The sequence below is a fragment of the Coregonus clupeaformis genome, chromosome 10, assembly GCF_020615455.1.
Source record: "Coregonus clupeaformis isolate EN_2021a chromosome 10, ASM2061545v1, whole genome shotgun sequence".
Classification (NCBI taxonomy): Eukaryota; Metazoa; Chordata; class Actinopteri; order Salmoniformes; family Salmonidae; genus Coregonus; species Coregonus clupeaformis.
In genome coordinates, this window is record NC_059201.1 from 342992 (window position 1) to 369982 (window position 26991).

The window sequence follows — 26991 nt, forward strand, 5'->3', positions numbered from 1 at the left end:
AGGGACAAAGCTGTGGATAAGTACAGATCAGGGTTGGGTTATAAAAAAATATCCGAAACTTTGAACATCCCACGGAGCACCATTAAATCCATTATAAAAAAATTGAAAGAATATGGCACCACAATAAACCTGCCAAGAGAGGGCCGCCCACCAAAACTCACGGACCAGGCAAGGAGGGCATTAATCAGAGAAGCAACAAAGAGACCAAAGATAACCCTGAAGAAGCTGCAAAGCTCCACAGCGGAGATTGGAGTATATGTCCATAGGACCACTTTAAGTCGTACACTCCACAGAGATGGGCTTTACGGAAGAGTGGCCAGAAAAAAGCCATTGCTTAAAGAAAAAAATAAGCAAACACATTTGGTGTTCGCCAAAAGGCATGTGGGAGACTCCCCAAACATACGGAAGAAGGTACTCTGGTCAGATGAGACTAAAATTGAGCTTTTTGGCCATCAAGGAAAATGTCTGGCGCAAACCCAACACCTCTCATCACCCCGAGAACATGGTGGTGGCAGCATCATGCTGTGGGGATGTTTTTCATCGGCAGGGACTGGGAAACTGGTCAGAATTGAAGGAATGATAGATGGCGCTAAATACAGGGAAATTCGTGAGGGAAACCTGTTTCAATCTTCCAGAGATTTGAGACTGGAACGGAGGTTCACCTTCCAGCAGGACAATGGTTCTAAGCATACTGCTAAAGCAACACTTGAGTGGTTTAAGGGGAAACATTTAAATATCTTGGAATGGCCTAGTCAAAGCCCAGACCTCAATAAAACTGTGGTATGACTTAAAGAGTGCTGTACACCAGCGGAACCCATCCAACTTGAAGGAGCTGGAGCAGTTTTGCCTTGAAGAATGGGCAAAATTCCCAGTGGCTAGATGCCAAGCTTATAGAGACATACCCCAAGAAACTTGCAGCTGTAATTGCTGCAAAAGGTTAGTTATGCACGCTCAAGTTTTCAGTTTTTTTGTCTTATTTCTTGTTTGTTTCACAAGAAAAAATATTTTGTATCTTCAAAGTGGTAGGCATGTTGTGTAAATCAAATGATACAACCCCCACCCCAAAATAATTTTTATTCCAGGTTGTAAGGCAACAAAATAGGAAAAATACCAAGGGGGGTGAATACTTTCGCAAGCCACTGTATGTGACCAATAACATTTGATTTGATCAGGGAGCAAGACTTGCGTTGGCTCCCCCCCAAGGTAAAACCCCCAGACTTCAGCTCGGCGGGCTAACACACTTGTTCAGTAACACAAGCCCAGTCACCACCTCACCACTGACCTGTTGCTCCATGAGGGCTCGACATTTATCCGCCTCCTCCTGGTAGGCCTGGTGCACCTTGTCCCACTCCGCCTGGTAGAAGGCCTTGAGCCTCTCCTCCAGCCCGGTCAGCTCAGCCTGGTGATCCCTCTGGAGCCTCCTCACCGCCTCCTCCAGAGACACCTGCACCTCCTCCTTCTCCTTATGCAGCCGCTCACAGCACTGGGACGAGGAGACTGGAGAGGGAGGGAGGGAGGGAGGGATGGGGAAGAGGGGGAGAAGGAAAGGGAGAGATGGAGAAAGAGAGAGACTGTCATCATCACTTTGTATTTTAGAATTCACTTTCAAAACACAATTACCCAGAATGAGGCTCTATGATAAATAATGACTTCACTGTAATAAGAGGGGAAAGTGTTGGAATAACATCTCCTAACGGCCGATTGGTGTTTTTGGAACAGCGTTACAAAAACACAAATTAGATGTGAACATCTGACAAAGCACTGGAAAAATGCAGGACTATTCGAACATTGTGCAATCCAACCCTAAGCTCTATCTTGATCAGAATCATATGCATCCTTTCACACAACACTTTACGACAACTCTCCCCATGTTCGGGTCTCCATTGAACATCATTTTCTTACCCAACCAGGAGTAGGCTTAATTTGGGTCTAGTAGGCTATAACCTACTTAATCGACATCTAATGATAGGACTATGTTTTAATACATATGTAATGATAGACCATATATGTAATGATAATACCAGATTCCCATAGCACGGCACGGCACGGCGCAGCGCAGCCTGGACAGTTGATATTTCCTCATTACTCAGTGGGATTAACTCTGAGGCCTGTTGCCACGGCAATGATGTCATAAAGGCCGGCAGCTGTGAGCCCGTTAACAGACAGGTCCTGTCTTTATTATGGGGTAACTAACAGAAAGGGTGTGTGTGTGTGTGTGTGGATTGGGGGCAGGTGTGACTGGCATGTGGCCCCGTATTATGACATCAGCACTGCTGCCCCTCCCCCACAAGTTGTTTCATAACATGACATCATGGTTCAAGAAGGAACAACGAAGGGGGCTGGAAAGAACGTGTATATAAGGGCAGATCTAGGATCAGGATTTACTCAAGCCTGTTACTGTAGCCATTATCAGCTCAAGATACACATTTATCCAGGATCAGATTAAAAGGGATAGTTCGGGATTTTGGCAATGAAGCCCCTTTATCTACTTCCCCAGATTCACATGGACCATACCATTTTTATGTCTCTGTGTCCAGTATGTTAGAGGTCATTTCGCGAGCCAGTGCTAACCAGCAGAGACATACAAAATGGCATCCATGAGTTCATCAGACTCTGGGGAAGTCGATAAAGGGCTTCATTACCAAACCTGAACTATCCCTTTAACTCAATCAGCAATCTTAACTGTGACTATTATCCACTCAATATAAAGATCCTACAACTGTTAACAGTAAAACTGTTGGAAAGACAAATCAAATCCCTGGAAGTCAGACTGACAATGTCCTTTCACTAGCTTGAAGAGAAACATATTGACACAGGTTCTGCTGGTCAAACATACAGTAGACATAGCAAAGAGACTTGTTAGCGCTTCTCAAAGTCTGCCGTTAACAGACAGAGTTTTGAAGGAGGTGGTGAGAGTGAGATCCATACATTCCACAGCCATGTGTAAAAACAGGGGTCAAGGTTCAACAAGCACACCAAAGCCCCCACTCATCAAACAGATGGTAGTTGATGTATTTTCTGCTGAGGTTTGGTGGGGAAAAAAAGTCAATTTAAGCATGTGTGTGCTTTTAGGGGGAAGGGGGAGGGGCTTGGTATGGCAGTTAAAGGGTGTGTCCAGGCTTGCATGAGTGTGTATGTTGAGACTGAATGGTTTTCAATAGAACTGTGTAGTAAAAGTATGTTTGTATAAGATATAATATAATATCTTTGTGTGAGAGAGAAGTGTGAGGGAATTGTACAGAATTATAGTCGGAGTGTGTGTGTGTGTGTGTTTAAAAGAGAAGGGGGCTTTCTAGCTCTCTATATCCCTGACAGCAGACGGCCGTTGGTATTTCTCATCAGAACCACATTGTACAGCCGTTCCAACCAGATGCCTCTAAGGCATCTTGCACAGGTGGCGAGGGTTGACGAGTTTTTGGCAGGACGTCTGGGCCTGTCATGGGGCACGTGGGTAAAATGAAACGGCACACGTTTCCTCTCCATTTCGTAACTCATTACAACGTCTGGGGTCTGGGCCAAGTCTAAGGAACAGAACTGAACAAGCCCACTCTTCTGGAACGCAACTCTGACTCTGACATCATTGGTGGAACAGAACAGAATGGAATGCCTTGGAATGTATGAAACACATTCAGAACAATGAGTGTTTGAACATGTTCACAAACACCTTCCCGCCTTCCTTGAAATGATCACCACTAACAAAAATGGATAGGTGTAAGAGAGGATTCTATCACATATCATTCACCTATCCAGTCGTGTCAGATCAGGGATTATCTTGAAGGAAGGGAGGAAGGAAGGATGCATGTTTTTAAAATTGGAAGTATTTGAACATTCTAAACATCGAAATTCTGGGGAAAGTTGGATCGAAATGTCAGATTGTTAAAATGTCTGATTGTGCTACAACAGGGTTACCCAAATGGCGGCCCGCGGTCCGAATTTGGCCCGCAGATGATTTTATTTGGCCCCCCATGTAAAAATATTGTAAAGACTAAAAACACCAGCAAATCAGCTCCAAGTGATTTTAATTCTGTTCATAAGTATTCCCACGCATAATAGATATATGTGATCGTATACAAATGTAAGCAAGGTTTGAAATGTTTGTGTTTTAGTCAAATATTATATATTTATGGGCTTCTTGCGGTCAATTTGCAGTCTACAAAGTTTTTGTAATTGTGTTCTGGCCCACTGACCATCCACTCCAGAAAATAATTTGCCCGCGGCGTAATCTACTTACTGATCCCTGCTCTACAACAACCAGACGTTACCAACCATGTTTCTCTAGAATTAGAGTCTGAACGCTTCCTCCTAAAGAGAACAACCCCCTTCCTTGACAAGCAGATCCACAGCACTCAAACCCATTATGTTAAAACTATTGTCCTATTCTGGCAGTGATGTAGCATGTCTCCATGAGGATAAACAAAGATGATGCTGCAGAGAGACTACCACTAACTACTGTTGGTGAATGTTTCAGGGAAGACGCCGAGTCATGCTTGAAGGAAGACCGTGGACAAAGGAGACTGTCTGCCTGTATCTGTAATTATTAAGGCGTTATGACTGCTTCACAGGCTACCAATAACATCAGTTCAATGCATGTCCCTGACACACACACGCACAAACAGGTGTACACACAGGCACACACATTACTGTAAAACATGCCAAGGCTTGCATTCACGCTTCCTTAATACAGCCTAGGGGATGAGGGCTCATAATAATGGCTACATGGAGGCTGAAAGTTACCCAGCACAAAGTGTTTTGGATGGCAGTTGACGACCTGATAAGGCGTTAATGATAAGCCAACAGGTCAGGGGAATGAGAGTGAAACAGAGGGAAGGTTCATTCCCATTCAAATTGAGTGTAAATAAACCTTATTGTCTTCAGTCATAATGAGACCCAATTGGCAGCAGTTTGATTAATTGTTTTCCTTGATAATTTCCTTCTTTATGTTTTGATTTTCTGCTTTGCCAACACTTGCTCTTCCTTGAGCAACCGACGTGTTGATAAAAGTGAATATGTAAGAGGTAGAGGGGTAGACGGAGCACCGGGTTACGTGAAGACATGCTTTATGTGTTTTTTCTTACTGAGTTCATCGCGCAGGTTAGAAAGCTCCAAGGACAGTCCTTTCTTCAGCTTCAATGCCTCTTCACGCTGTCGTAGAGAGAGAGAGAGAGAGAGAGAGAGAGAGAGAGAGAGAGAGAGAGAGAGAGAGAGAGAGAGAGAGAGAGAGAGAGAGAAAGAGAGAGAAAGAGAGAGAGAGAGAGAAGAAAGAGAGAGAGAGAGAGAGAGAGAGAGAGAGAGAGAGAGAGAGAAATATGATTAGTAATTAAGTCAATGGAAAAACTATTCCTAAACTATGTGAGACTTTAGTTTCGAGTCGAACCAGACAATCGTTTTACGTCAGACATTATGACTCAACGGACAGCTTTCCACAACATCATTCCTTGGCACCATTAGCTTCTTAGACTTCAAACAATTAAAGACTTCAGTATGGTGACCTAATAACAGTACAACATATTCCTATAGGCGTGTCGCTTAATGCTCTAACTTCTAATAACAACCTACAGTAACCTGCATTGGCCAGCTGGGTAGGCTACAGAGACTGTGAAACAATACAGTAATGAGAGCAGCATTTTCATAGCCTGGTCCCAGATCTGTTTGTGCCATCTTGCCAACTTCTATGGTCCATAGGAGTTGGCGAGACAGCACAAACGGATGTGGGAACCAGGCTAGCGTTTTCAGCAGCTGTCTCGACATCAGGCACTGTTTTCTTTATGACACTGTATCACTCTGTTATCAAACTGTGGAGAGACGACTTTTAGGGTGACTTAGAAGTGACTTAGAAGTGACATAGGGTATCTTAGAAACTGGGAACACGTGACAACTCTCACATTTGTGTGGTTTCATCTCACATAGGCATATGCATAAATAAATAGATCGACTAAAACTAAGATACACATGCTTCCTCTCAGACGTAGCTTACATTCTGTCACATACACAAATTCTCTCATAAACTCGTGAATTCTTACACACACTCACACTCCCATACATATCAACACTGTCTCAATGTCCCGAAATGATCGCAGGCTAGACCCTGTACTAATCCAAACCAGGGCTACACACACATGCACACACAGAGAGACGATTCTCAAAATGGTCAAACATAGACGGTGCAGTAATCATGTCCAAAGTACATTACCACACTCTTTAAAACAAAGACACAATGATCACTTCATAACCATCTCTATTTTGCACATGCACATGCCATGCACACACACATACTTTATAGTCATACATCCAATCTGTCAGCTGTAAGTGAACCAGCAGACAGAGAAAGGAGGAAAGAGAGAGGGAAAGAGAGAAAGAAAGAAAGAAAGAAAGAAAGAAAGAAAGAAAGAAAGAAAGAAAGAAAGAAAGAAAGAAAGAAAGAAAGAAAGAAAGAAAGAAAGAAAGAAAGAAAGAAAGAAAGAAAGAAAGAAAGAAAGAAAGAAAGAAAGAAAGAAAGAAAGAAAGAAAGAAAGAAAGAAAGAAAGAAAGAAAGAAAGAAAGAAAGAAAGAAAGAAAGAAAGAAAGAAAGAAAGAAAGAAAGAAAGAAAGAAAGAAAGAAAGAAAGAAAGAAAGAAAGAAAGAAAGAAAGAAAGAAAGAAAGAAAGAAAGAAAGAAAGAAAGAAAGAAAGAAAGAGAGAAAGAAAGAAAGAAAGAAAGAAAGAGAGAGAGAGAGAGAGAGAAAGAGAGAGAGAGAGAGAGAGAGAGAGAGAGAGAGAGAGAGAGAGAGAGAGAGAGAGAGAGAGAGAGAGAGAGAGAGAGAGAGAGAGAGAGAGAGAGAGAGAGAGAGAGAGAGAAAGAAAGAAAAGAAACACACCTTGCCTTTCTTTCTGGTCAGTGAAGGAGTCTTTAGGCAGGTTTTGCTGCCAGAGGAGCCCATGTTATTCCTCCTGGGCTGCCAAAGGGCTGAATGCTAAAGCTATGAGCACCGCTACAATGTGCCCTGTCGGAACCTCCTCCTCCTCTCCTCTCCTCCCCCTCTCCAACTCCAACCAACCACCTCCACCTCCAGCACTCGCTCGCTCAGGGAACTGGTCTGTCTACATCAAAGAAGCTTTTCTCTCTCTCTCTCTCTCTCTCTCTCTCCAAGAAGTACTCAGCACATCAGGCCCTGCCTAGTAGTACCTCCCCACCTCCAACCCAGCCGCCTCTGGCCCAGCTCCAGCACACGGTCTGGGGGAGGTGGAGGGAGAGGGCTAGATGAGAGTGAGATCAGGCTGGGCTAAGGCCCTCTACTCTGGGCCTCGGGGTCTGCATGGTCAAGCCTCTCTGGTTCTCTGGTTACTAGACAGTGGTTGTACAGTGTCTGTGGGGCTAATCCATTAATAAACATTAGCAGCACTAGCAACACTCACTAGGTTCTACTTTTCAAAAGACCACATATGACCTATATGGAATCAAAGCTCCCGAGTGGCGCAGTGGTCTAAGGCACTGCATCTCAGTGCTTGAGGCGTCACTACAGACCCCCTGGTTCGATTCCAGGCTGTATCACAACCGGCCGTGATTGGGAGTCCCATAGGGCGGCGCACAATTGGCCCAGTGTCGTCTGGGTTTGGCCAGTGTAAATAAGAATTTGTTCTTAACTGACTTGCCTAGTTAAATAAAGGTAAAAAAAAAACTTTTTTAAAAGCGCCCATTGCCTATTAGCTAGACTGTTACAGTGGAGATGCTCAAACTGGAGTCGTATAGCTGAGTCCAAAGGCCTAATAAACTGTTTTTTACGCCATCAGCGTGGCAATTGCTGTTTGACTCGTGTTCCTCATGTCAAAGCTGGCTAATCCATTCCATTTCTGGCTTGGTTTGTGCTGTAGAATCTTCTACGTGGCGCTTTCAAGTGCTCTCGGCAGCCAAGATAGCACTGGCATTCTCCCTTTAGATAAGACTCACACAAATAGAGTCTGGCACTGTAGAGTCAATAGAAGGCTTATAATGCTATCAGTGAAGAGATATTCCACTGCCACGACTCTCTAAATAACCTCCTAGCTAGCCAGACGCTATCCAGGAAATGTTCCCTACAACGAAAATATACTTGGATGGAGTGATGAGAAAGGAGGGCTATTCTCCACTAGTTTACAGCCTGAGCGGGAGAAAGAAGAGAATTCATCCACACTATTATACTACAAGTCAACACTGTATGTATACACCAGGAGATATCCATGTAGTCTAATCTAAAGTAACTGATGGCACCATATCATGGGTGTATTCATTAGGCACCAAACGGGAGAAAACTGTCTGAAACAGGTAGGGACTAGCTGAACTTGTCCAATAACAACGCTTTCGTTTTTTTGCTAAACGTTTCATTACTTTGTGCCATTATGAATGCACCCGGGTTTATCTAGGGGGGGAATTTTAAATATAATTGTATGAAAGTATGATAATTACATTTACATTTTAGTCATTCATTAGTATTACTACTTTGTTAGTGAGTTTTAAGTTCTCTCGTGATTAGTTGGCTTGACCTGCGATTCCTCTACTACATTCAGAGAGCTCATTGCTGTTCCTCAGATAGGAACCTCTCTATCAGGAGGATTACGGTAGGGCCCGAGGCTAGGGGGCGGGGTTATTGACACCCCTACACCCTTCTCCCCGCCTTCTCTCCCTGCCTGCAGGCTTGAAACTGCAGCTGGTGCATTACTCCCCCCTCTCCCCCCTCTCCCCCTCCTCCCTTTCTCTCCCTCACCCGTCTCCCCTTCTATCCATCTCTCTAATCAATAGAAAGCCAGCAAAGCATTCCAGAGCTGTCTATCTGTCTTCTCCACAGATGGGTGTTCGGTTAGAAAGTGGAAAAGGAAAACAACCAGGCCGAAGCAGGAATCCCTTGACTTGGTACAGGGCTTGACGCAACAAATGATTTCCTCAAGTTGATAAAGCAACCAAAGTTGTCTGATTCAGAACAGCATATTGGAGATTCCATCAACCGCAGTGTTGCGCTGTCCCTTTTCTACCGTCTATCTGATCGCTCAGTTGACAGTCTGTTACACAACAGCAGCTGTTGAGGAGTGAATGTTGTGGAAGGTGAAACCACATGGTTGTTCTTATGTCTAGGAGATGAAAAACAGGTTTACAGGAGATAGACTACTTTCTCTCCCATCACTATCACACCCCTCAGACAGAGAGATAGACCGTGTTCTTCTGCGTTTTGAATCTTTTTTAATGTGAAGCTCAGTGTGTGTGTGTGTGTGTGTGTGTGTGTAACGTCTCTGGCCAGGTAGGGTCAGCAGATGGTAGGCGTGGTCAACATCACAAGACTGGATGTAGACATTGGAACAGCCATAAACAACCCTAACCACCCCTCCCTCCTTCCCGCTCTATTCCCTCCCTCCGTCTCCATTTATCCATCTTTCCCTCCCTTATTCCCTCCCTACCCCCTCCTTTAAACACATAACCATGCTGTTACTGTTCTTCATTGATACCAGATGTGGGGTAACATAGCAGATACACTTACAACATGACAGCAAGTCCCATTTGGGAGGAGAAACTAAGGAATAAATCAGCTTTAGGACATGGTAGAGAGAATGAGAGAGAGAGAGGGAGGGAGAGAGAGAGAGAGAGAATGAAAGAGAGAGAGAGAGAGAGAGAGAGAATGAATGGAAGAGAGAGAGAGAGAATGAGAGAGAGAGGGAGAAAGAATGAAAGAGAGAGAGAGAATGAAAGAGAGAGAGAGAAAGCCATACAAATGAAGAATTCAAAAAGTTCACTTTGCCCTCATAAAACTGTTAAAACAAGGTGAGCCAGTATACTTTATAAACGCCCAGGGATTCAGGCCTACAAACGAAGCACCTTGAGCAGATTATCACTGCTATTCCAAACATGTTCCTGCCCTACCACTCAAACAGAATAATTCAAAGTATGACACAAAGAATTCCTGTCATAAAAGGATTTACAGAGTAGTGAAACCTCATTCTATCTATTCCTCTTAATCCTAAATATACAAAGCCTATAATTTAAAATCTCCTACAGTGTTTAATACGTGCTGTCAAGAAATGTCACTCGATCCCAATGAGCGTTTTCAAATGTTCATCCTGAAGACAGAGGAGGGGTACAGATCTCTGCAAATATTTACACAGTAGCCTATCCAAGTCCGGGATTCTGTGAGTGACAGGTGGATTATCCACACAAGCCACGCCCAATCGCTTGGCTGGACCAATCGCTGGCTTAAAACACTGATAGAACACACCCTCAAAGACAAGAACCAGGAACTCAGTTTGGTTCAACAGGATCTTGGTCTCACAAAGCCACGTATAGATGTACAGTATATAAAGATATGGATGGGATTTTGTAGGATATTGATAGGGGAGAGCAGTGTTAGCAGTGTTATGGTTGAGAGGCTGCCTTTGACTGGCGGCAGATGAAAGCCCAAAAATGTGGAACACACACACAACTAAACTAATAAGGGCTCTGATGGACCTAACTAAACAACCCTCAGCTCTCTATTTCCAACAGGGTTGTTTTATCAGTGGACAACAGACACCAGAAGACAGCAGAGACAACAGATACTTCTGTCATGCAGCCAACCACATTCAGCCAACCACATTCAGACAACCACAGCACACCGTTCACACCCACTCATCAATAGTCATACATAGTTATGGATGGAAAAGGCGCTGTGTATTTGTTGACAGCCATGTACGCTAAATGGTGAGATTCCGATCCTTCCTGCCACCTGTAATGTCTGCCTCCTCATCAGTCATGTAAACATAAGCTCTGCAAGTCAACCAACCAACACCCACTATATCTATATTTCTACATGAATAACATCCATGGTTCTACTAAGAAAGAAAGAAAGAAAGAGAAAAGAGAGAAAGAAAGAAAGAAAGAAAGAAAGAAAGAAAGAAAGAAAGAAAGAAAGAAAGAAAGAAAGAAAGAAAGAAAGAAAGAAAGAAAGAAAGAAGAAAGAAAGAGAGAAAGAAAGAGAGAAAGAGAGAAAGAAAAGAACACAAGAGAGTAAGAAAGATAACTAGAGAGAGAGTAACAAGGGAAGGAGTGAAAATGAAGGAGAGCAAATCAAATCACATTTTATTTGACACATGCGCCCACTATATCTATATTGCTACATGAATAACATCCATGGTACTACTCAAACACACACAGAGGATATGGTTATTTGACCTCTATAACAACAAAGCCAGTTACTAAAAACAGACCGAGGACATTCCTCTTACCTCACCAAGCACCTAACTACAACAAACAAAACGAATCAAATCAAATCAAATGCTATTTGTCACATGCACCGAATACAACAGGTGTAGACCTTACAGTGAAATGCTTACTTAGAAGCCCTTAACCAACAATGCAGTTTTAAGAAAATAAGAGTTAAGAACATATTTACAAAATAAACTAAAGTAAAAAATAACACAATAAAATAACAATAATGAGGCTATATACAAGGGGTACCGGTACCGAGTCAATGTGCGGGGGTACAGGTTAGTCGAGGTAATGTGTACATGTAGGTAGGGGTAAAGTGACAGAACAGCACACCAAGGTGCATTAAACCCCAGCCATATTGCAGTGTTACCTCGGTGAACAGGTGCTGCACCACGGTAGCCAGGGCCTCTATCCGGCGGTTGCCCTGCTCCAGGAGCCTCCGGAGCTGCTGAATGCACCGGTTCTTCTTCTCACCCTGGTCTTGGTACTGGGCCACGGTGGCCGGCTTAGCCTCCACTGGAGCCCTGGCTGGGCGGGATGCCGAGACCACTGGTACCTGGACTAGGAGAGGGACGACAGGGACTGGGACCAGGTCTGGTTGGGGCGGCTGGGGTTGGTTGGGTCCTCCTGCCTGAGTAGTGGTGCTGGTCTGGGAGGGGGTCCTCCCCACTGCTGCCCCCCGCGCCTTGTTCTTGTCCACTGAAAGAGAGCAAGGTCGGTTGAGTGTGCTGGCCACGACGTTTAGCATGGTCTCTTGCATTCGACTCTCCACAACCCCCTCACACACATAAAACATATAAACACAACACAAACACACTAGCATGCAGGAGGATACGCCTAAAGGTCTCTGAGCAGACACAGACTGAAACCCCAGTAGAGCTACGAAGCAGTGCATGCTGGGATAGCTCTGTAATGATGGGCCCGAGGTAGAATCCCAGGATGCATTAGGAGTGCATTAGCATCAAGAATCATCCTCTCTCTCTCTCCCCCCTCCCACATATATTTTGCTGTCTCAGAGCAAAGTGGACCATGGAGATTTCATCCCTGACTGAAACTGCATGCAGTGTTCAAAATGGGAGACTGACTGTGTGTGTTTGCGGTCTAATTTTACTCCAACTTCCCTCTCAGTGTGTCCTCAGAGGAAGTTGAAAAGCCTCTCTCTCTCTCTCTCTCTCTCTCTCTCTCTCTCTCTCTCTCTCTCTCTCTCTCTCTCTCTCTCTCTCTCTCTCTCTCTCTCTCTCTCTCTCTCTCTCTCTCTCTCTCTCTCTCTCTCTCTCTCTCTCTCTCTCTCTCTCTCTCTCTCTCTCTCTCTCTCTCTCTCTCTCTCTCTCTCTCTCTCTCTCTCTCTCTCTCTCTCTCTCTCTCTCTCTCTCTCTCTCTCCCCTTCTCCTCCTCCCCCCACTCCCTCCATCTCTCTCCCTCATCCCTCATTTTGCTGTCTCCTCTCCTCTCCCTCCATCCCTCTCTCATACATTTTGCTGTCTCAGAGCAAAGTGGACCATGGAGATTTCATCCCTGACTGAAACTGCAATAGAGTTATCCCTGATATTGATATTGTTACTTCATGTTGATCATCATAATCATCAGTGATATAATCTCACTGATGTAATCATCATTCATATTTTTTTTATAAATAATGCCATATCAACCATCTCTATCTTTCCCTAAAGCTATCAAATAGAAATGGTGTTAGTAAAGCTTTCTTTAATAGTGTTTACATTTAAAGTTGTCCACCTGACACAGTCAACTCAATGAGAGGGAGAGGGAGAGTGCTATAACACCATGAGGGTGACATCACCACACCAACTGAGCTCTGACCTTTTCCCTAAGGGGGTTACATACTGTAATACTGCCCCCTTATGGCCACCACACTGTCAACAACCCCATAATGACTTCACAGTCATACAAACAGGCTTCATGTGTCACCTCGATGGGCAGTCCTGTCACTAGAGGGATACAGTGAACGCAGGTTTTTGTTCCAGCCCAGCACTAACACATTTGATTCTAATAATCAACTAATCATGGTCTTCAATCTCAGACAGTTGAGTTATAAAAAACAGGGCTGGAATAAAAACATGCACACACACACACCCACACGCGCACACAGTATCCACTGTACTGTATGAGGCTTTGATCTACTGTATCAGCCTACGCCTACACAATCTCTCTAGCTTTACAATACCCAGCATGCAGCTCAATCTCTCTAGCTTTACAATACCCAGCATGCAGCTCAATCTCTCTAGCTTTACAATACCCAGCATGGAGCTCAATCTCTCTAGCTTTACAATAACCAGCATGGAGCTCAATCTCTCTAGCTTTACAATAACCAGCATGGAGCTCAATCTCTCTAGCCCTACAATAACCAGCATGGAGCTCAATCTCTCTAGCTTTACAATAACCAGCATGGAGCTCATTCTCTCTAGCTTTACAATAACCAGCATGGAGCTCAATCTCTCTAGCCCTACAATAACCAGCATGGAGCTCAATCTCTCTAGCTTTACAATAACCAGCATGGAGCTCATTCTCTCTAGCTTTACAATAACCAGCATGGAGCTCAATCTCTCTAGCTTTACAATAACCAGCATGGGCTCAACAGAACCACTCATATCAACATTTGACTAATCCACTCTCCAATTACATTGCATTATCCTATTAGTCAACAGTCATATAATTTATTAACAGTTTGGCACTAATCCGCCATTTGGGTTATATATATATAATCCGTATTCAGTCTTCCTGTCATTCTCATACAAAATGGTGTATTTTCTTGTCATGCATTTTATGTTTCTAGATTCAATGCATCAGTGTTGTGTGGCAGTGTGTGTATGCATGGGGTCATCCGGACAGACAGTGGTGGGACATGCTTGAGTAGGTGTTGAAACGTGTGTGTGTCCCCCCCCCCACACAAACACACACACACACAGACAGACAGACAAATGAATAGAGACTTTCTGTGACACACACACATAGAGTTTCAACGCTTCCTCGAGCATGTCGCACCACTGCCAGTCCGGATGTCCCCATGCATGGATTGAGCTAACAGGGGGACGGTGCCTTCTTTCATCCTGTGTTTTCATATCCTACCACAGCACCCAAAAGACAACACCACACCCACACACACAGGGGCATCCTGTGGGTGACCGCTAATCACTAAATCTCTTTTAAACACACCAGGGAGGGGAAACCAAAACATCCTCCCAGGAGGCACGCACAAACACACACACACACACACACACACACACACACACACACACACACACACACACACACACACACACACACACACACACACCACCCACATGAATACTCTTCATTCAGAAGCATAAACAACTGTAATTTATGACAATCATCTTGGTTTACTTCAGTTAGGGCGGAAACTCCTAAAGACAACCAAAACAAAGGACATGGAGGTTTAGCCTGATTTTATCTACCTAAGAGGCTGATGTTGAGATATCTATTTCATAAAAAGGCGTGCACCATGGAGGTTTAGCCTGATTTTATAGGCTGATGTTGAGATATCTATTCCATAAAAAGTCACTGGACCAATATATAGACCGGTATTGTATGACATTTTTGCCAGTAGTATTTCTGTTTACTTTCAAATATTTGTGTGTGGGGGGCTTCAGATATGGCTATTTCCATCATATTCAGCAACATATCACCACGTTTTACAAAATGTCTCCTGCATCTTTTTTCTCCGTTCTCCTTTTTGGAGGGAAAAAGAGTCAAGCGGACATTTTGCAGAGTGTGTACCTGGGATCTGCCATGCAGGCTGATAGAGGTTCAGGGCCCAGTCTGTGAGAGAGATGTCAGTCAGTTAGCCACTTAGCATGCAGTGGGATATTACGTCCGCATCCCAAATGGCACCCTATTGCTTATATAGCGCACTGGTTAAAAGTAGTGCTCTAAATAGGGAAGATGGTGCCATTTGGAACGCATCTTACAAGAAAAAAAGGCTCTGGATCGAAATTAGGCTTAGGCACAGATCTAGGATCAGCTTTTTGTCCACAAGTCATTACCGTAACCATTAGGGGGAGAAGCACTAAACTGATCTTGGATCAGTGTCTAGAGGAGACTTTAAGAGGCGCTACTAAAAGGGATATCGGGGAGGGATGAGAGGCTGGATGAGAGGAGGAAGAGGACGAGCGGAGCGGAGAGGGTGTCTTTTAGTTGAGGATGGTGTGGCTGTGTGTGTGTGTGTGTTAGATCTGTCATCTGTGTAGCTCAAACCCTTTTGAAACGTATTCCCAACCGAACTGAAACCATGTTGGTGTTTGAGTCTACTGCAGTTTGCCAGAATTTAGAGAGTGAGAGTTGGATAGAGAGCCAATCCCTCATCAACTGTACAGTATTAATAAGACTCTCCTGACTGCTGCTCAGCGCTGTGAAAGGCTGATCTGGGTGGAAAAGCTACTGCCAAAACGATGCTCATTAACCCCCCCCCCCACACACACACACACACACACACGCACACGCACACACTAATCCAGTCTTAATCCCTCCTATGAAGTGGGTTTTGTTTTAATTTGCCAGCCGGCCCATTGGAGCAGCAGTCAGGAGAGTCTTTCCTTATTAATACTGTACAGTTGATGAGGGATTGGCTCTCTATCCAACTCTCACTCTCTGCATTCTGGCAAACTGCAGTAGCCTCAAAAGCCAGTGGCAGTAAGCATTACTTGTGCGCACACACACACACACACACACTTAATCTGGGTGGGATTAAAGATGCCCCCTGCCGTGCTCAGATGAAACATCAAATCTGGAAAAATGAAAAGTGCGACGGTATTAATCCCCAAACTGTGTAAGCAGCAGATTTAGCAAATTAGGATTTTGATGTTGATGTACGGTATTTAAAAAGATGTGGCGTTAGCAGCATTGGATGGCACCTATGCAAAAGCTTGCTGGGCCATAGGCAGGAGGACAGAGTCTATGTGCTAGCATGGCCTATGATGGGCTTCACAGAACATCTTAACCGGCTGTTATCTCAGTATAAGATGTTATCTCAGTATAAAATGTTATCTCAGTATAAGATTAGATGTTCTCAGTATTAGATGTTATCTCAGTATAAGAGTAGATGTTCTCAGTATAAGATGTTATCTCAGTATTAGACGTTATCTCAGTATAAGATGTTATCTCAGTATAAGATGTTATCTCAGTATAAGATGTTATCTCAGTATAAGAGTAGATGTTCTCAGTATTAGATGTTATCTCAGTATTAGATGTTATCTCAGTATAAGATGTTATCTCAGTATAAGAGTAGATGTTCTCAGTATAAGATGTTATCTCAGTATTAGACGTTATCTCAGTATAAGATGTTATCTCAGTATAAGATGTTCTCTCAGTATTAGATGTTCTATCAGTATTAGATGTTCTCTCTTTGACAACCATGAGGTGATTATGGAATATGTGTACGATTAGAACTGAAGTGTAAGACACAATGTAAATAAAACAAGCCACTAATAAGGCCGATTACTTCTCATATGTCACCCTATGCCCCATATAGTGCACTATTTCTGACCAGAGCCCTGTATTGGGAATAGGGTGTCATTTGAGATGCAGACGTAAGTGAACGCATCCACGGTGACACGGCTACAGACTCCCAGAAAATCTAGAAGGACCCCTAGCCTTCTAGATTCAAAGTTCATTAACTCAAAGTCAAAGTTAATTAACTGCAATAACTGGGGCCTCATAGCCCCAGGCGACTGAACTCCCAACACGTCTGTTTCCATGGCAACACATGGAGAAATGTCGATGTCAGTGGAGACTGCTGAGGGGAGGACGGCTCATAATAATGGCTGGAACGGAGTGAATGGAATGGCATCAAACCATGTGTTTGATGTGTTTGATACCATTCCACCTATTCCGCTCCAGCCGTTACCACGAGCCCGTCCTCCCCAGTTAAGGTGCCATCAACCTCCTGTGGTCGGTGTGTGGAGTGAGTGAGAGAACATGGGGTGTTATTAGCACATGTGTGCCTAGCAACACTGAACTGGTGTCCTTTCACTCATTGGGTCTGCGCAGCAGTATGCCTGTACAGAAATGCTTACTGACCTGTATTAAATTTGCCTAAAAACAGGCTGCCTGGTATAAAAATAAAAAAAACTAGGTGACATATTTGATATCTGTTCATCACAAAATATGCCACATAAATATGAGAACCAGAAGGCATGGCTGGCTGAATTAATTAAATAAATGAAATAGTTTGGAAAAATATGCTTCTGATAAATAACTACAAAAATCACCCATAGAGAATGTATAATCTTATCGCTCTCAAAATACCACTAAACTCTCCAGTACACCAGACAGATTTTAGAAAGGGAACATCTCTCCCTAGTCCCTACTTTGGAATATTCCGTCCTCATTCCACTAGATAATTCCCTCATCAGGCGAACGTTGAAAAAACGTAGAGGTTAGATTATTCCCTCATCTAACGAACGTTGAAAAAACATTGAGGTTAGCTCTTGCACGAATGGGCATCCTTGCCTGAACCGCAGCGCAGAGCAGGCAGTGACTAAAGCCTGCTGTAACCTACATTTCTCTCACAGCAGAGAAGTGGGTCTCTAAACCGCTAAGATGGAGGCCGCCCTCAGCCAGACACGTGCAGCCAGGGTTTGGATACAAAACGACACGTCATATTACCGTTCTACTATTACATACTCCGTTTCACTGCTTATCAAATATAATTATTCTAGCCGGTATAGATATAAGCATTTAATAACAGAAATAGTATGCAGCCAGATATGTGCAGTCTAGTTTGAATACAAAACTAGCATGCCAGGCTTAAGTACAGGTTTCAATAGACAAAATGCCAAAGACTAAATAGGGAGAAAAAAGACTTAGTCAAGCTCGTGACTGACACAATAGATACAAATAGACTGCTTTTCAATAGATACAATGCCACAGAATACAAAGAAAAGGCCTGTTCCAAATATAGCCTAGACATAGTGGTTTAATGACAGAATGATGGTAAAGCTAGTAGGAGCCAGATGAGGCTGTGGGTTGTGTGTCTGGGTACCATGTGAGTCCAGCCCCTCTGGGCTTCATGGTTAGAAGGAGCCCCCTGCCTTGCCGGCTATTCACCACCACGCTATGGCGGAGCCACTCGTGTAGAAAACACACACACACACACACACACAGACACACACTCAGAGAGAGTGGCATCCCTTTTGTATACATGGCGGCTAAACACAATAGTGAGAGAACCCCCTGGTAAAGAAGGACTGCAAGGCAACAATGGCTGCCGCGGCGCGGGGGAAGAAAGAGGGAACGTGGGAGATAAGATGATGGAGGAGGGGTACGATGGATGGAGTGATGAGGTGGATGGGTGTGTGTGTGTGTGTGTGTGTGTGTGTGTCAGACCTGCATGGAACACCACAGTGGTCTTCTTGCATCCCGAGAGGAGTTGGAGATTCCGGAACAATCCTTTGGCTGTCAACTTCACATGGAAGTTAGACAGAGAGAGTCTAGGAGACCATAACATGTCTCTGGTGAGATATTCCTCTAGTATAGACGCAAAGAAAAAAGGAGGGAACAATGAGAGGAAAATATAAAAAGTTTCTTTAGAATCTAGGTAGATAATCCTCCAGTACAGACTCCAGACTAGGTTAGTCTCTAGGTAGATACTCCTCCAGTACAGACTCCAGACTAGGTTAGTCTCTAGGTAGATACTCCTCCAGTACAGACTCCAGACTAGGTTAGTCTCTAGGTAGATACTCCTCCAGTACAGACTCCAGACTAGGTTAGTCTCTAGGTAGATACTCCTCCAGTACAGACTCCAGACTAGGTTAGTCTCCAGGTAGATACTCCTCCAGTACAGACTCCAGACTAGGTTAGTCTCTAGGTAGATACTCCTCCAGTACAGACTCCAGACTAGGTTAGTCTCTAGGTAGATACTCCTCCAGTACAGACTCCAGACTAGGTTAGTCTCTAGGTAGATACTCCTCCAGTACAGACTCCAGACTAGGTTAGTCTCTAGGTAGATACTCCTCCAGTACAGACTCCAGACTAGGTTAGTCTCTAGGTAGATACTCCTCCAGTACAGACTCCAGACTAGGTTAGTCTCTAGGTAGATACTCCTCCAGTACAGACTCCAGACTAGGTTAGTCTCTAGGTAGATACTCCTCCAGTACAGACTCCAGACTAGGTTAGTCTCTAGGTAGATACTCCTCCAGTACAGACTCCAGACTAGGTTAGTCTCTAGGTAGATACTCCTCCAGTACAGACTCCAGACTAGGTTAGTCTCTTGGTAGATACTCCTCCAGTACAGACTCCAGACTAGGTTAGTCTCTAGGTAGATACTCCTCCAGGACAGACTCCAGACTAGGTTAGTCTCTAGGTAGATACTCCTCCAGTACAGACTCCAGACTAGGTTAGTCTCTAGGTAGATACTCCTCCAGTACAGACTCCAGACTAGGTTAGTCTCTAGGTAGATACTCCTCCAGTACAGACTCCAGACTAGGTTAGTCTCTAGGTAGATACTCCTCCAGTACAGACTCCAGACTAGGTTAGTCTCTAGGTAGATACTCCTCCAGGACAGACTCCAGACTAGGTTAGTCTCTAGGTAGATACTCCTCCAGTACAGACTCCAGACTAGGTTAGTCTCTAGGTAGATACTCCTCCAGGACAGACTCCAGACTAGGTTAGTCTCTAGGTAGATACTCCTCCAGTACAGACTCCAGACTAGGTGAATGAGTGCGGGAGCGTAGGGGAAACAATAAACTCGAGCTGTACCCACGGCCAATGGAAAACAAGAGAAAATGGCGCCAAAAATAGCATTGTTTTTCTGCCACCTACAGTAGAGGCAGTAACAGTATGGAGAGGTAGTCCAGGTATAGTCTGTAGTAGAATCCTCAGACAGAAAGGATGAAACGTTGGCAGAAACACTGAGGATGATGATGAAGATTATCTCCTCTTCTTCAGCTGTTCAGCAGTAGCAGGCAATGTCCTCTAGTGATGCCTCACACACACACCGCCGCGGACACACACACACACACACACACTGCAGCGTTTGGGACCAATAGGCATTAGATGTTCTCTCACTCTCACACACACACGGTTAGACAAAGCTCACTCACTGGTCCTTTCGATAGTACTGTGTAGCAAATACACAGAGAGATGCTGCTAGGGATGGAGGGAGGAAGGGAGAAGAGGAGGGAGGAGGGAGGAGGGAGGAGGGGGAGGAGTGTGCGCAGAGCGGCAAGTGGGCGGGATCTGAGAATAATCTCTCTCTCTCGCTAGCTCTCTCACTCTGCCTTTCACTCCCTCTCTTTCTCGCTTGCTCTCGCTCTCTCTCCACTTCTCTCCCAGGGTGAAGATGTGAGGGGGAGGATGGATGGATGGAGGGAGGAAAAGGAGAAGGTGGGAGGATGCAGATGGTTCATACCGAGGTTACAGCTGATGGGAGAGCAGAGATAAAGGAGAGAAGAAAATGTGGATCCTTGAAAGCAGGAGGCCCCATCACTCACTCACTCAGTCCCTCCCTCCCTCCCCCTCTCTCTCTCTCCCTCCCTCCCTCCATGGCAGGTGCTGTGTTAAGTCTATTCACTGGGAGGGTGGCATCTGTGAAAGGATGCCTTTGTCACACACACACACACACACATACACACATACACACGAGAGAGAGCGCAAGTGAGAGGGAGATACACATGTGCTTACACACACACACGCCTCAGAATATTGATGAGTGACACTGTCCTATAGTGTGGCTGTATAGGCAGCCTGTGGATGGCTGTCCATCTCCATCATTCAGTTTCTCTTTTCACTCTCTGGAGAATCAGCATGGAATACACACCCCAGAGGATAGGGATGTTGACGCATAGAAACGCAATGGACCATAGAGATGGCTGGGATTCAATGCGACTGACATTCTGTTGTGGGTTTATGAATTGAATTCATGCTAATAGATATAATAGATAGTGATGTCCCAACCTATAAAACGTTTTGATGAAATTGGGAGCGTACGCTAATCAATAAGGACAAGATACGCATTGGAGCACATTGGAGGGTGTGGTACCGAATGGGGCATATGATCAAAGGTGAGTCAGGGGGTGTCAGTCACGTGATGGCACTCCTTCCTCTTCCCCTGTTATGATATGGGGGGGAAGGTTAGTGTTAGGACATTGACAAACGCACTCTCCAGGATACACTTCCACACTCCACCCCCAGGGGGCAGCAACCAGGTCTAGTTGCTGAGCCAAGTCTTGATAAGCACATCAGCTGCTGCCAATGAAGGTGATGTCACAGTGGCAGCTTGGGGAGCCTGCTGGTTTTGTTGAGGCCTTTCATTAGTTTTATGAGTCGTTAGTTTGGGAACGTCTTTAGTATTTTCCTTTTGTACATATTTATGTTTTTTCACCATCTGAACAAATAATAATCTGCTTGGACTGGCCGACCCAGAGGTCAAGAGAGACAGAGCTGGCCCTGGACCAAGGTAATGTTGCTGTCTCCCTGGACCAAGGTAAGGTTGCTGTCTCCCTGGACCAAGGTAAGGTTGCTGTCTCCCTGGACCACGGTACGGTTGCTGTCTCCCTGGACATATACATTCAACACCTAGACGCATATGCTGATTTCTCACAAATACACACATTCATTCAGGTTACTAGGCCTAAGACCCCTAGCAAGTGCAACAATATTAGTAGGCTAGTTATTGGGTTCGTAACACCCCTCTCCCCCTCCCTCTCCATCTCTCCACTCCACATCCCTCTCTCCTCTCCCCCGAGGCAGCCGTGGTTTACAGGGACAACTTCACTCCAGAGAGAAATCTGTGTGTATGTGTGTGAGAGAGAGAGAGAAATCTGTGTGTGAGAGAGAGAAATGTATCTGTGTGTGAGTGAGACAGAGAGAGATGGAGACAGAGACGGGGAGCGAGAGATGGAGATGGAGAGAGAGAGAGAGAGACGGAGCGATAGAGACGTAAATTGGGTATGGCCATACCCTAGCTCAACACCAACAATTTAAAATAGGGTACTAAAATCATTCCAATTCCCTTTTAAAAGGCTAATTCAGTTTAGTGGTATTAGTGGTCTCAGGGTTGCCGGAAAATGTGTGGCAAGGCGGCATTTAGTTTTCAATCAGGTGTGGCAGCGCATCTTTTGATTTATACTGAACAAAAATACAAACGCAACATGCAACAATTTAAAGATTTTACTGAGTTACAGTTCATATAAGGAAATCTGTCAATTTAAATAAATTCATTAGGCCCTAATCTCTGGATTTCACATGACTGGGCAGGGGCGCAGCCATTGGTGGGCCTGGGAGGGCATAGGCCCACCCACTTGGGAGCCAGGCCCACCCACTGGGGAGCCAAGCCCAGCCAATCATAATGAGTTTTTCCCCACAAAAGGGCTTTATTACAGACAGAAATACTCCTCAGTTTCATCAGCTGTCCGGGTGGCTGGTCTCAGACTATCCCTCAGGTGAATGACTAAAATGTAAATGTAAATGAAGAAGCCGGATGTGGAGGTCCTTGGCTTGCGTGGTTACACATGGTCTGCGGTTTTTAGTCTGGTTGGACGTACTGACAAATTCTCTAAAACGACGTTGGAGGAGGTTAATGGTAGAGAAATGAACATAAAACTATCTGGCAACAGCTCTGGTGGACATTCTTGCAGTCAGCATGCCAATTACACGCTCCCTCAAAACTTGAGACATCTGTCGCATTGTGTTGTGTGACAAAACTGCACATTTTAGTGGCCTTTTATTGTCCCCAGCACAAGGTGCACCTGTGTAATGATCATGCTGTTTAATCAGCTTCTTGATATGCCACACCTGTCAGGTGGATGCTTTATCTTGGCAAAGGAGAAATACTCACTAACAAGGATGTAAACAAATTTGTGCACCAAATTTGAGGGAAATAAACGTTTTGTGCATACGTACATTTTCTGGGATCTTTTATTTCAGCTCATGAAACATGGGACCAACACTTTACATGTTGCGTTTATATTTTTGCTCAGTATAGTTTAATAAAATATATTGACGCACAGCATTTTTTACAGAATAGCCTCATGATTTCTGAACTTGCGCACAGTTTCTCTGTCCTTCATATCATTACTCCCGACAGACACAAGCCAAAACTCTTCCATAAATATAGCAGCCTATACACTAAACATTAGAGATCTGACATGCTGTATTCCATGGAAACAAGACTATTTTTCAGTCTGATCAACTGTAGGCTACTGACAACAGCAGCTGCATAGACTAGCCTACTATACATCCTGTCCCTCTGGCCAGGGTAAACCAAGCGGTATTAAAACGTTGTGTATTTATAGCCCATTTGTTTGTGAGAAAAGGTGAATGGGATCAAATTTGGTTTATATTCAAACTTGGGCTGACTAGGCTACCTCGACTTTTTGTAATCCAACATTATTAAATGGAATGAATCAATAAAGACAATAGCTGACAGACTGTGATTTTAATTAGGCCTACAGTTGCATAGGGCTGGACTACATGATACAAGCCTGCATAAAGCAAGCTCAGCCCTGTGAGTTTTATTGTCCAACCATGTTGCTTTCTCTGTGTCTGTGTATAGGAAACCCCCAAAGTCCTGCTTTAAAATATAATTCATATGAACAAGTACAAGGTTGCTGCAGTTTGACAGGGTTTTCATCCTCCCCATGGCCAGGAGTTTTCCAGGAGTGTTTTAAAACCATGTGACCTGATTAGAAATGTTTTTACAACAGATGAATCCCGTCATACTGTAAAAGGTCCAGAGATTTACCTGGTTAGGTTACCAGATCAGGGAAAACGATGTACCACATCACTCTGGGACCTGTGGTGCCACCTCTGAGCGGTCTGACTTTAGGACCATACGGACGCCTGGGAGCGGGAGGGAAGGCAGTAAATAACTCCTTGTCACCATACCCTAGGGTTTGCTGAAATGACAACCCTGCATTGCATGGTCCTGAATCCAACAATGTGACAGAACTAACAAAAACACTATTTTAGTTTGACAAATGAGAGGTCAAAAAATTAACCCTTGAAGAATCTCCAAGTGGTCACTTCATGTAAGAGCCCCACTTGAGAACGGTGTCCTGAGCTGCAAGCCAAGACAACTCAAGTACATATAAAGCACAACTCAGCCCTGAAGTATAAATAGTCCCATAGCAGAGCTGCACTGATCCAATATCTAAACTTAGGCAGCGGGCAACAAAATGAATAAAGTCTGTCTTATAAAAGAAAACTGAAAACAGGCATCTTGCCAGACAGCTTCAACAGCCATTGTAACCGCTGGCCTGTAAAGCCATTGTTTTGTGTGTGTGTGTGTGTGTGTGTGTGTGTGTGTATACTGTTTATGTGTGCAATACTGTGTGTGTGTGTGGTGGTATGCCGGCGGGGGTGACAGCATGTCTGTGACTGGTGGCTCCCCACAAACCCCCAGTGGGAGTTCCTGACGCGACCGCAGCAGAGAGGCAGCCAGGCGCCGTGGCCTAGCCCAATCAAGACCAGCCCAGGCTGAGGGAAAGGACTAACCACAGACCCAGGCTTCGCCAGGCCTCCAGGAACACATCCACTCTTCACAAAGCCTTCGGTGAGATGGCCTAAATATGTTAACTGAAAACACTGCACTTTCTGCTTTTAAAAGACTGATTTGGGATCAGCAATCGCAAACCCAAATCTAACCTTAACCATTATGAGCTGAGCAACAAAAACTAATCTGAGACCTGTTGATAGGAGCACATTGGGACCACATGTCCTTACTATAGTAGTGGCAGCGTTGCCAACTGCCAACAAGAGAGATTGCAGGACGAATGGACCTAGTGTCAACACATTACATTGGGCTCAACAAACTACTGGCCTATTCTTCTCCACATGGTGCCAGTTTAACATGCCAGTTAAAACAGATGGGCATCGTAACGTTAGAGCACACATGTCCACAACAATGCACAGTCGATGGTGAGAGAAGTATTTGAAGCGACGCCAGGGCAGTGTCAACGTGGCCGTCCGTCATCTGTGACGAGCCTAGATCCAACAGTGCTGGCTACCATGCATGCGCACAGGGTCTGTGTGTGACAGAGGAGACAGTTTCGCCTAGTTTCCCTCCAAGTGATTTCCATCAGTCCCCTGTATCCCTTTAATTACAGGAAGAGTTCGGGACGCCATTCTTTGTGTGTTTGTTTACCCTCGACACGAGCCTGTGAGCTCCGAGCTAGTCAGCCAGAACGCACAACCCAAACGCTCCTAATGATCGACACACACATGGGAATGCTTCCCAAATCGCTAACACGTTTTTACATTCTTCTATTTATAACTGTCTTCCTCGTATCTCCCCAATTAGGCTACAGACATCCATAACTGTGTTTTAAATAGAAAACCTTTGAACTAAACACAGTGACTTAAAACTTCAGTTAAATGAAATGAGGGTAATAGTTATAGAAACCGTTAGTTCATAGTTATAGAAACTGTTTCGGCTTATACTGTATATTGAGCTAGAATTATTCAGTCACCCATCTGTGATATAACAACAGTGCAACTTTGACAACATTTGTCAAGGGAAATGCACTAATACGATGTGCAAGTGAGATCATCCTACGTCATACTTCCTGTTGCTGTCCCCTAATCTTTTGAATGGGCTAGCTTGACAATTATGTCATAACATTTGTGAAAACTAGGTAATTTAAGATATATACAGTGCCTTCGGAAAGTATTCAGACCCCTTGACCTTTTTTCAAATTTTGTTATATTACAGCCTTATTCTAAAATTGATTAAATTGTTTTTTTCCTCATCAATCTACACACAATACCCCATAATGACAAAGCAAAAACAGGTTTTTAGACATCTTTGCTAATTTATTTAAATAACAAAAAACTGAAATATCACATTTACATAAGTATTCAGACCCTTTACCCAATACTTTGTTAAAGCACCTTTGGCAGCGATTACAGCATCGAGTCTTCTTGGGTATGACGCTACAAGCTTGGCACATCTGTATTTGGGCAGTTTCTCCCATTCTTCTCTGCAGATCCACTCAAGCTCTGTCAGGTTGGATGGGGAGCGTTGCTGCACAGCTATTTTCAGGTCTCTCCAGAGATGTTCGATCGGGTTCAAGTCCGGGCTCTGGCTGGGACACTCAAGGACATTCAGAGACTTGTCCCGAAGCCACTCCTGCGTTGTCTTGGCTGGGTGCTTAGGGTCGTTGTCCTGTTGGAAGGTGAACCTTCGCCCCAGTCTGAGGTCCTGAGCGCTCTGGAGCAGGTTTTCATCAAGGATCTCTCTGTACTTTGCTCTGTTCATCTTTCCCTCAATCCTGACTAGTCTCCCAGTCCCTGCCACTGAAAAACATCCCCACAGCATGATGCTGCCACCACCATGCTTTCCTGTAGGGACGGTGCCAGGTTTCCTCCAGATGTGACGCTTGGAATTCAGGCCAAAGAGTTCAATCTTGGTTTCATCAGACCAGAGAATCTTGTTTCTCATGGTCTGAGAGTCTTTAGGTGCCTTTTGGCAAACTCCAAGCGGGCTGTCATGTGCCTTTTACTGAGGAGTGGCTTCCGTCTGGCCACTCTACCATAAAGGCCTGATTGGTGGAGTGCTGCAGAGATGGTTGTCCTTCTGGAAGATTCTCCCATCTCCACAGAGAAACTCTAGAGCTCTGTCAAAGTGACCATCGGGTTCTTGGTCACCTCCCTGACCAAGGCCCTTCTCCCCCGATTGCTCAGTTTGGCTGGGTGGCCAGCTCTAGGAAGAGTCTTGGTGGTTCCAAACTTCTTCCATTTAAGAATGTTGGAGGCCACTGTGTTCTTGGGGACCTTCAATGCTGCAGAAATGTTTTGGTACCCTTCCCTGTCTCGGAGCTCTATGGACAATTCCTTCGA

The 26991-nt window shown here is 44.6% G+C and overlaps 1 protein-coding gene and 1 long non-coding RNA gene across 6 annotated transcripts in view; one reads left to right on the top strand and one right to left on the bottom strand.

The window, feature by feature from the left end:
* The window catches only part of LOC121558649 (microtubule-associated tumor suppressor 1), a 78845-nt gene that overhangs the window by 6999 nt on the left and 44855 nt on the right, over positions 1-26991 (bottom strand). For all 5 annotated transcript variants that reach the window (XM_045222788.1, XM_041872062.2, XM_041872064.2 and 2 more), the window contains 3 exons: positions 11552-11880; positions 5076-5142; positions 1283-1497 (listed from right to left, as the gene is read on the bottom strand). In XM_045222788.1, the coding sequence (XP_045078723.1) occupies positions 1283-1497; positions 5076-5142; positions 11552-11880 (611 nt within the window). The remainder of the gene's footprint in view (positions 1-1282; positions 1498-5075; positions 5143-11551; positions 11881-26991) is intronic.
* Positions 18558-26863, top strand: LOC121558651. The gene is made up of 3 exons (XR_006661460.1): positions 18558-19831; positions 21285-21290; positions 26853-26863. It is a non-coding gene; the product is annotated as an uncharacterized LOC121558651 (long non-coding RNA).